This window comes from Salvelinus alpinus, chromosome 6, assembly GCF_045679555.1.
Source record: "Salvelinus alpinus chromosome 6, SLU_Salpinus.1, whole genome shotgun sequence".
NCBI classification, from domain to species: domain Eukaryota; kingdom Metazoa; phylum Chordata; class Actinopteri; order Salmoniformes; family Salmonidae; genus Salvelinus; species Salvelinus alpinus.
The window spans coordinates 62,750,160-62,761,440 of record NC_092091.1 but is presented as its reverse complement, the minus strand read 5'-3'; the positions used below and the strand labels follow the sequence as shown (position 1 = coordinate 62,761,440).

Sequence of the window (11,281 nt, the reverse complement as noted above, 5' to 3'; positions counted from 1 at the left end):
AGTCCCCACCTTTCTACATGGTCTTATTTATTGTTATCTGAAAGGGAAAACTGATCCTAGATCAGCACTCCTACTTTGGAGAGACTTTGTGGATACGGGCACTAACCTAATACCATACAGACAGTAGTTCAGTGGGCTCACCTCAGTGAGACTGTGTGGTCCTGTGCTACTCAGCTGGTTCCTCTGTGGGTTCAGGAGGAGGTGTAGTCTGGTTTTCCTCCATGACCATGGTTCCCCAGACCGTCCGCAAACCCCTCCTCCACCAGCAGCACCTCTGGACCCTCCTCTTCCTGGAAAAGACGGGTGATACAGATTACAGACATACGCACACAGGTACGTACACACAGATAATAAACACACTTTCAACATAGTGTTTAACCATCCCCACTACATGTGTCCTGTACTGTAGTTACAGAATTACATCATTGTTGTTAAACCCATCATGGTGGACATAAATATGTTGAGGGTAAAGATGTGTCAGCTACGATAAGTCAAGTCATCATCAGACAAACCTGACTAAACTATTTTGACGTGTACAGTAGGTGTTTGTTAGTGCGTGGGTATGTGTAGTTATATTTATTAAGTGTATATTGGTTATAAAGCGTGAGATCAGATGTGATGTATATTAAAGAGAGTCGATGTATATTAAAGTCTTAAAATGAAAAGTTCAATTTTGTGTTTATTAAACATGAACAAGTTTTAAAACCACACAAACTGCATACATTTTCTCATTAAAAGTGTCTTGGTAAAAATTCAGTAGTGTAATGAAATAAGCATTTGTGAACATCATATAGCCTACACAGTACAAACAAAATATGTAAGACTTTTTAGGCTTATATACGCCTTATAAATCACACAATGTCTGGATGCTAAATTTTACCCAGGAATATTCAACACTAAAATCTGTTACTCATTATTCCAAATGCATCTGTGGATCTTTTCTACTAACAACCAATGAAAATTAATCTTTGTCTTTAATGCAGGGTTTGTCTAAACGTCAAAAGCGATCAAGTGGAATGTTTACTTTCTATGTTATAGTGGAATGATTTTTCTGCTGGTGTATCCTGAGGTAGCTCCTTTCTGAGAACCTCTTCCTGCAGTATGTACAGGCGAACGGCCTCTCTCCCGTGTGGACCTTCAGGTGCATCTTCAGGTTGCCAGACTGGGCGAAACGCATGTGACACTGGGGGCAGCTGTAGGGTTTCTCCCCTGTGTGGACCCTCTGGTGCCTCTTCAAGTTGCCAGCCTCAGCGAATCGCATGTGACACTGAGTACAGCTGAACGGTTTCTCCCCTGTGTGGACCCTCTGGTGGATCTCCACCTTCTGGAGGCAGCTGAAGCCTTTGTTACAGAACATGCAGAGGAACCGTTTCACTTTACTACCGCCTGATGTTGGTCCCCCTCCCTGAGCCTTGGCCTTTTGAACCTTTGAGTTCAATACCTGATCGGAAGGCCCCATAGACGTGGACACTGGTTCATGATCCCTGAGTGTGTGTAAAGGGGAGTGGGTCGTGACATCTGGATTTGTCTCTAAGCTTTCCCTGTAATCTAAGAAATCTCTGCCTTGTGAATGTCCTTCTCCTACGTGAGTCTCATTCCATATCAGAGGAGCATCGCCCTCCACTTTCACAGTCACCTCATCTACGGCAATAACCTCCTCTTTCTTATCTAGAGGCCCTTCAGAGTATAGACTACTACTGTACTGGTTCCAGTCCCCTCTAGACAGATTAGTCTGTGTCTCTAAACCCAAGGTCATTTTGCCAGGGTCCATCTCTGTAGTGTAAGAACAAGACGGATAATTGACAGTCTCTAACGCGTCAACTGAGTCCTGATGGGAATGAACCGTCCTCGGGCTACCATAAAGAAAATACTCTGAGCCGGAAGCAGGAGGACAGCCCAGTCTTTCTGGGTCTGATCTGTGGTCCGATCCTGTGTGTAACAGCCTTCGTGATACAGTTAAAGTCTCGGTGTCTGTCTCTGACTTGAGGACGGCCTTCGGTGTTCCACTGACCTCCGTAATGCTACGTCGGGTCCTGGGCTGGGGCGTGGTGGCGAGGTCGTCCATAGCTACAGGGGGTGCCATTCCAGCCGCTGCTCCAGTCTGGATGTCTCTGCTGTGTTGTGGGTCGTCTCCTTCAGTCCTCTCCTGCTTGACCAGAGACGATCCTCCAGGACCTGCAGCCTCTGCATCTGCAGACTGACAAAAGAAGAGATTAGGTTATCGGTACATGAGTTTAATTGGATAATAATCAGGGAAGATAATAACAATGTCGTCAGGAAGTCACACGAGCTCCCATATGGCAGATAAATAAGGATGACCATGTAAGCAAATGAATGGCTATGGGGAGCCTTTCTGAAATAAACGAGCCACATTTGATGTACTTTCATTTTGAATGTTACACTATGACACTGACCTCTATCACAATAACATGTTGGGTTGAGGTTCCACTCCCCTCATCTATAGCTATGGGTTGGTCATCTCTCCACACATTGGGTCCCGCTGGCTTCACAATGCTCCTGTGGCCTACAGTGAGATGTCCTTCACCTAAGAGAGTAATTAGGGGAAAAGTGGTGGTTAAGTACTGCCAATGCTCAATGTCTACAATTGGCAAGGATGTAAGGTAACACTTCTCAAATTATTGAAATACCATTTATTGATCAATGTATTGTGTTCCATGCATCACATTATTTTCATTGAGTAGATAATAGGAAATTCAGTAAATCAATATTCTGGTTAGAAAATGATAGTGTCTTTGCACAAGTGCTTGCTATCCAAAAACGGACCAAGACCCAATTCTGGTTAACACATCTGCAGAAGGTAACGGAGCTATTAAATGAACGGCGACAGGTCGCGCAAACTCAGCCTTCTGGAAAATGTACCTCTTGCCATTCCTCTGTATCGATCGACGAACTTGACACTATTGGGACGACTGGCGGGGACGCGCTCTCGTATTGTCCTCTCTGCGCGCTCCCGTGCCACCTTCCAGTCCATTAGTTGTAGTTTCCTCCGCAACCCCCTGTTTTCTTTCTGGCTTTGAGAAATTTCCAAACGAAACACGTTATAGTCGTCGTCTACGAGTTTACAGATCTCTGCCACGGCTGCATTCGCTAGCACCTCCATAATGGAGGCTATTTGAGTGTGAAAAACCATACAGTTAGCCATTGTTAGCAACTAGCTAGCGTTACGTAGGTCTATCAACCAAGTCCTGTCTTCAGCGCGAATTAGACCACCTGCGATAATTATGTGATGCTGTGCAGTTAAAATAGTCATATTTTGAGTTCCATTATGTTAATAAACGTCTAAATAACAACAAAAACGCTAACGTGGAAATGAGGAAAAAATGCCAAATTACTGTTCACTTCCGTTTTCTACTTCTTCTTTGGTATCATAGTTTTTATGCATGCCGCCACCTACTGTGTGATCGATCACGTTACATTTTGTGATACAAAAATAAAAAACTGGGAAAAGGGAGGGGGAAAAAACACCAACTAACCCTACACCTATATACCACTATTTCATTAAACAAATAAAAATCACCTCACAATTCCACAACTTTAATATTTGGGAGAATGGGACTCTTTCGTTCAACAGACCTTGTAACTCTTCTCCAGTAAAACCTGGTAAACCCAAGTACTTAGCAGTTGCCACCACAACATATATTTTCTGTGATTTACGTTCCATTTCTGTGGTACAATTGATAACCATGTCAATGAATGCTAAGAAGCCAACCTTACTGAAGCACAAATTCATATCACTCTGTATTGGCCAAGGCCCTTGATCCTTCATCCTCTGCTCTCCCTGGCAACCTCAACCTGTCTCTTGCAACAGGCACTTCTGATCCCCAGCAATATGGGCACCCCCACTTTTCAACCTATACTACATATTCCTTTGTCCCTTGCCCTCCTGCACACATTTCCATTTTGGAATCTCACCCCTAAACACTGCTGCAACATGACCATAAGCTTGGCATCTGAAACACCTTAGTGGGTTTGGCGCAAAAGCTCTCACGGGATAACCGACATATCCCAACATGACTATCAGGAAAAGACTGCTTCAAAACTCAAAAAGGACAGACAGTTTCTTCTCAGTTTCACGGCGCTCGCCAGAGGGAATCTTCAATTTTAGGTGCACCACCCCAGTAATCACTCCTTTCAAAGGCAAGTCACATGTCTTGTCCCTAGGCACTTAACACAAAGAAACACAGACAGAACAAACACAGAAAACCATCACAAGTCCATTTCGAGCTACCATCACCAATTTAACAGTTCCCAACTTATTTTTACCCAGCCTGAGACTACATATGGGTCAGCCAAAAGGCAGGGATCCACTTTCTCCAAAAATGTCACTCCCACTGGGCCCAAATCATCCTTTGCATGACCATCGGGGCGAAGCTTGGACTCGGAGGTCTTCACACCTGCCACCAGAGGTAATTCATCTTCACTCTTGTCAGGTAAAATTCCTGAGCCATCAGACAGCAGAATACGGTTTATACCTAGCACCATTCTTCCTCAACACACATCTTCCCATTGCACTTCTCTCTTCTACTTATTCCTTGCGGTCCATAACCACGTCTCTCTGTTTACGACGCTCATGCCGCGCCATCATCCGCTGTACTGCTTGCAGCATACACACTGATGGCCTTTGTCCAATACCCACCTTCTGTTCCTTAGCCCAATCTATCTCTGGCCTCTCCATGCTCCCAAAACTTGCAACAGTTGTCAGTCAGGTTTCCTCCTCGTCATCCATCTTAACTTCTTCTGTGGTTTTAATGGCGGATTACATCCCAAAAAGGTGTATTGACGCCAACAACTGGACGGGGTTGAAAAAACAATGTAAATAGTAAATTCATACGTGGTGTAGACAAACTTAATCTACACAACTAAAAATATTAAATTTACAATACTCCCAATTCTTCTGTCCTTCAAAGCTCCATATCTCCCTTAGGCTCTGGGGCCTAAGCGGGTGGTACGGCTCGTGACAATACTCCATGCAACTCTTCCGCTGAGAGGTCTTCTAGACCCAGGAACCAAAAAACAAGTCTGTGTCATGTGAGCATACCGCATACATAGATGCTCAACTGAGGGACTTAGTAATACATTTAAAAAACTCTTACCCCAGGACACTCCTATGTCTGTGTGGACACTCCTATGTCTGATAAGGTAACTCAGAAAGGAGAAGCTCTTCTAACACAGCTTACACTTGAAGGGCCTCTCCTTGATGTGAACGGTCTGGTGCTTTGTCACAGTTCACTTTAGAAAAGTGCTTCCCACACGTGGGGCAGGTGTAAGGCTTGTCTGCGTGCGTCCTAAAGCTCGCCCTCGCACGTTGTGACCCAATGACAGCAGAGGAGGTAGAAGCAGGAGCCACCACAGTAACTAAGAAGGTTAGTCTTTTAGCTCCCTCTTGCCATTGTTTGGGTGTTGTTGGGATTGTGTGTTGTGTTATAGGCTAGGTACCTCTCGTGGTGAACACCCACCCTGACCCTGTCTGTATTGGTGGGGTAACCATGAGGTAACTGAGAAAGGCTAGACCCAGGTCCAGGCCTTCTATGAATCCAGTCACCAGGCATTAGACAAGATCCTGAAGGAGAAGACAGACTTGCTGAAAGACTCCCACCAGGGTAGTCTCCCACCACTCTGTGTGAAGTCTGAAGCCCAGGGTGACCTGCTATGTTCATCATGGATACTGTGGTGTTTGTTTGTTCATATAACAGGAACAGGAGGGTCTATTTCTAGCGAACTGTTACTGTAGGACCTAAGCCTTCAGAGGGACCAACAATCTTCCAATAGCCTACATGGTATCTTCTGTAGTCGGACCATATAAGTTATAGCAAAGGAAGAGCCATGCATTTTGGTGACATAATGAATGAATCAAACAGCCCTAGCCACGCTTCAGGCTGCCACTTACACAGAGACAGAACCAGCAGACACAAATGTAACACACAGCAGAAAATAATGCGACCAGCAAAACAAAAACCACTGTTTACACAACCTACGGTAGCCTAACACCACTATCACACCATCACCAACAGCGACAACAATAGTGACACATCAAAGGTGACAGGCTCGTGGTGCTGAAAGGACAGCGACCATAATACATGCACACTCCATGGCTGAAAGAGAGCGCCGTTTTGGTCAAACACATCGATACGGCAGACAGACAGCATCAAATAGTGTTAAAGAATAAGCAGCCATTCACAAAAACATTCAAATCAATCTATATATTCTCTGAAGGCTTAGAAGGCCCTCAAGATTCCCAGGATGACATGCTCTGCTTATCATGGACACTGTGGTGTTTGTATCATAGGAACAGAAGGGTCTATCTCTTTCAATCCCAGGCTCTGCTTCATCCCTGCACTGAGACTGTGAAGAGAAGGGTCTGGGCAGCAGACTGGATCCCTGACTGGAGCCTCGGTCTCTCTGATGACCACCAGGACTGAGGTTGTTCAGTCCCCCTGTCCACTGGTTTTGCTCTGTGTGGTGATGGAGTCTCTGTATCTCGTAGTTCGGTCCTGGTTCCGACTCGGGAAGGAACAGCGATGACTCCTGATCCGGGGCCAGGTTTTGTGATCAGCCGCTTCAGAGATCCTGTCACTGCCCTAAAAACAAATTGTACAGAAGAGCATATAAAGGTTAAGTTTTTGCTGAACATGACATATATAACATGTTAACCACAGTAAGGCCCATCTCTAACAATGTGATTCAAGTACCTAACAATATGGAGTCATTGGAGTTTATTATAAAAATTGTCCATATGTGTTGATTCAAGAATTAAGTATAATGTTTTGGTTTGACTGAGATAAGGGAAATTCAGTCCCTGCAATGATACAAAAATAACTAAGTCAGGCAGCACAGAGTCAATTTTGTATTACATTTGAACAAAATGGTCATACATTCACGTAACCTGGTGTACAGTACTTTTATTGTACAAAACAATACATGACAAGTAGAATAACTTCTCAGTATGGTAACACTTGACCTTTTCTGTAAATCTCGCTTTGATCAAAAACATTTTAGAATAGTTTTTGAAAAGATTCAACATTACACACATCTTCACTACTTTATGTCAAGTAAACATAAATTAAGGCACTATCATTTCCTCATTTTAAAACACCAGCATCAAACACCATGATAAGGATGTCACTTTCATCAGTGAAGTATTTTTAGACACCATCACACCAACCATCACCATATCACCTACTCTGCCTCATCCTACTCATTCTTTCCTCAGTTCACCTCATCCAGTTCCCCACTCAATCCCGAACAACGGAATTAACTAAAACTAAATAGCACTACAGTGCCTTCAGAAAGTATTCACACCCCTTGAATTTTTCCACATTGTTGTGTTACAAAGTGGGATTAAAATGGATTTGTCATTTTTTGTCAATGATTTACAAAAAATATATATATTGAAAACACTAATATACTGTTTCTACATTATATAAGTATTCAACCCCCTGGGTCGATACATGTTAGAATCACGTTTGGCAGTGATTACAGCTGTGAGTTTTGCAGTGCATACAGGCGAACGCCATCTATCCTGTGTGGACCTTTAGGTGCATCTTCTTATTGTGCTGGCGGGAGAACCTCTTCTCACACTGGGGGCAGCTGTATGGTTTCTCTCCTGTGTGGACCCTCGGGTGCCTATTCAGGTTGGACGAGTCTGAAAACTGGCCCGGCACAGGTGGCAGACGAAAGATTTCTCCCCTGTGTGCATCCTCTGGTGGAGCTCCACCTGTTCGGGGAAACTGAAGGCTTTCCCACAGAATGAACACGGGAAGCACTTCTCTTAGGCGCTGACACCTTTACTGATTACGTCTCTATTACCATCATTTGTAAATGGGCTTGCGTAGCCATTTAGTGTTTTGGCATTGTCTGAGCTATGGTTTAACATTAGGGGAGTGTGAGGAGGACGAAGGCCAGGAAGTGTCTGTGTTGTCGCAGGGTCCATGTTCCAGTTGATAGATCCTATAGAAGTCAGGCTGAAGGCAGCACCTGTTAGGGGATTAACCTGAGGCGTCATCAGTCTCTGTGAATCACAACTATAGGAGCAGGATGGAGCATCGCTAGCCGAGTCTGTGTGTGTTCTCTCCCGCCGCATACCGACACCTTCCCGTCCCCGCAGACCAAAGCTATGCCTCACCCTGGTCTCAGCCAGTCTGTTGTCATGCAGACTAAGTTCGGTTGTTGTTTTGTGTTCGACAGTCTGTTTCTGGTTGTAGTTAACAGTGTTGTTCCTGAGCCCAGAGTTCAAGACGCTGTCCCATCCACTGACCTCCACTATGTCGCCTCTGGTCCTGGCCTGCTCAGTGATGTTGTCCGTTAGGCCCTTGGCTGCACCGGTCTGGGTCTGGTAATCCAAGATGGTCGCCCAGTCTCCTCTGTTAGCCTCCAGCCAACCACCTGCAGGAAGAGTTTAGAAAATAGACTTTACAAACATGGAAGAGAACACTAAATATGAAGGTTTTTTTGTCAATTATCTGGTCAAGTTCATACATTATGTGTGTTTTTGTATGCAAACATAAGTTGTATTGATTTCATTTGATGTATTGAATGAAGAAAAAAATAATAGGCGCATCACTATTCAATGTGCTATATGTATTTTAATATCACTTTCTATCTACGGACTGAATATACTCCCCTGCAACCCGCCTCACCCAATGTCGTACAAATCTGCTATTTTTATACTTAAGAACTCAACTCATCAAAAGCTAGCCAGCTAACTGGCTACCAGCTAACTGGCTACCAGCTAACTGGCTACCAGCTAACTGGCTACCAGCTAACAGGCTACTAGTTAGCCACGGCCAGCTAGCTGTCTAAAGTACATCGGACTGTTAGCTTAAGAGGTCCATCGGACAAATTCTTTGGCCACTATACCCACCATACGGAGCCCTGCTGATCCGTCTTCTGAACCGTCAACAGATGCTAGCCAGCTAACTAGCTACTAGCTAGCAGTCAGCTAGCGGTCATCAGCCACCTCTAGCACGGACAACTCTCGTCAGTCTACACAGCGCGACTCAAACCAGAGCAATTTGGACTTATTTTTCTCCATATCTCCGGATTCCTACCGCAAGCTCAGAAAAAAAAATTCTCACCTGGATCACCGCAGCTAGCTAGCTGCTATTCGAGTGGCCACTCCTGGCTAACGTCACTGTCCCAAAGCAATAACCAATTAGCCTGGAGCTAGCCTTGCTAGGCTCTCTTTCATCGTCACTCTCTTTCATCGTCACTCTAGGCACAGGTTTACCCTCACTGTATCCACATCCTACCATACCTTTGTCTGTACATTATGCCTTGAATCTATTGTACCGTGCCCAGAAATGTGCTCAATTTACTCTCTGTTCTGAACGTACTAGACGACCAGTTATTATAGCCTTTAGCCGTACCCTTATCCTACTCCTCCTCTGTTCCTCTGGTGATGTGGAGGTTAATCCAGGCCCTGCAGTGCCTAGCTCCACTCCCATTCCCCAGGCGCTATAATTTGCTGACTTCTGTAACCATAAAAGCCTTGGTTTCATGCATGTTAACATTAGAAGCCTCCTCCCTAAGTTTGTTTTATTCACTGCCCTAGCACACTCTGCCAACCCGGATATCCTAGCCGTGTCTGAATCCTGGCTCAGGAAGACCACCAAAAACCCTGACATTTCCATAACTTCCATAACTAACTATAACATTTCCCGACAAGATAGAACTGCCAAAGGGGGCGGTGTTGCAATCTACTGCAGAGAGAGCCTGCAGAGTTCTGTCTTACTATGCAGGTCTGTACCCAAACAATTCGAGCTTCTACTTTTAAAAATCCACCTTTCCAGAAACAAGTCTCTCACCATTGCCGCTTGCTACAGACCACCCTCTGCCCCCAGCTATGCCCTGGACACCATATGTTAACTGATTGCTCCCCATCTATCTTCAGAGCTAGTGCTGCTAGGTGACCTAAACTGGGACATGCTTAACACCCCAGCCATCCTACAATCTAAGCTTGATGCCCTCAATCTCTCACAAATTGTCAATGAACCCACCAGGTACAACCCCAAATCCGTAAACACGGGCACCCTCATAGATATCATCCTAACCAACTTGCCCTCCAAATACACCTCTGCTGTTTTCAACCAAGATCTCAGCGATCACTGCCTCATTGCCTGCATCCGTAACGGGTCTGCGGTCAAACGACCACCCCCATCACAGTCAAATGCTCCCTAAAACACTTCAGCGAGCAGGCCTTCCTAATCGACCTGGCCCGGGTATCCTGGAAGGATATTGACCTCATCCTGTCAGTAGAGGATGCCTGGTCATTCTTTAAAAGTGCCTTCCTCACCATCTTAAATAAGCATGCCCCTTTCATTTTTTGGGGAACCAGAAACAGATATAGCCCTTGGTTCTCTCCAGACCTGACTGCCCTTGACCAGCACAAAAACATCCTGTGGCGTTCTGCATTAGCATCGAATAGCCCCCGTGATATGCAACTTTTCAGGGAAGTCAGGAACAAACATACACAGGCAGTTAGGAAAGCAAAGGGTAGCTTTTACAAGCAGAAATTTGCATCCTGTAGCACAAACTCCAAAAGGTTCTGGAACACTGTAAAGTCCATGAAGAATAAGAGCACCTCCTCCCAGCTGCCCACTGCACTGAGGCTAGGAAACACTGTCATCACCGATAAATCCACTATATTCGAGAATTTCAATAAGCATTTTTCTACAGCTGGCCATGCTTTCCACCTAGCTACCCCTACCCCGATCAACAGCCCTGCACTGCTTCTCCTGCAAAACCTGGACCCCTACAAATCAGCCGGGCTAGACAATCTGGACCCTCTCTTTCTAAAATTATCTGTTGAAATTGTTGCAACCCCTATTACTAGCCTGTTCAACCTCTCTTTCGTATCGTCTGAGATTCCCATAGATTGGAAAGCTGCCACGGTCATCTCCCTCTTCAAAGGGGGAGACACTCTAGACCCAAATTGCTACAGACCTGTATCTATCCTACCCTGCCTTTCTAAGGTCTTCGAAAGTCAAGTCAACAAACAGATTACCGACCACTTCGAATCCCAGCGTACCTTTTACGCTATGCAATCAGGTTTCAGAGCTGGTCATGGCTGCACCTCAGCCACGCTCAAGGTCCTAAACGATATCATAACCGCCATCGATAAGAGACATTACTGTGCAGCCGTATTCATCGACCTGGCCAAGGCTTTCGACTCTGTCAATCACCACATTCTTATTGGCAGACTCAACAGCCTTGGTTTTTCAAAGGATTGCCTCGCCTGCTTCACCAACTACTTATCTGATAG

At 45.1% G+C, this 11,281-nt stretch overlaps 1 protein-coding gene and 1 long non-coding RNA gene across 2 annotated transcripts; both read right to left on the bottom strand.

Annotated features, from left to right (window-relative positions):
• Positions 1 to 645: 645 nt before the first annotated feature.
• LOC139577685 (uncharacterized) lies at positions 646 to 4,265 on the bottom strand. The gene is made up of 3 exons (XM_071404856.1): positions 2,881 to 4,265; positions 2,415 to 2,545; positions 646 to 2,197 (listed from the first exon to the last, which is right to left on the bottom strand). Exons 1-3 carry the CDS (start codon positions 3,161 to 3,163, stop codon positions 1,028 to 1,030), a joined length of 1,584 nt encoding a protein of 527 aa, XP_071260957.1. The 5' UTR covers positions 3,164 to 4,265; the 3' UTR covers positions 646 to 1,027.
• Positions 4,266 to 6,903: 2,638 nt separating this feature from the next.
• Positions 6,904 to 9,643, bottom strand: LOC139577698 (uncharacterized). The gene is made up of 2 exons (XR_011675362.1): positions 8,882 to 9,643; positions 6,904 to 8,403 (listed from the first exon to the last, which is right to left on the bottom strand). It is a non-coding gene; the product is annotated as an uncharacterized lncRNA (long non-coding RNA).
• Between the last annotated feature and the right edge of the window lie 1,638 nt (positions 9,644 to 11,281).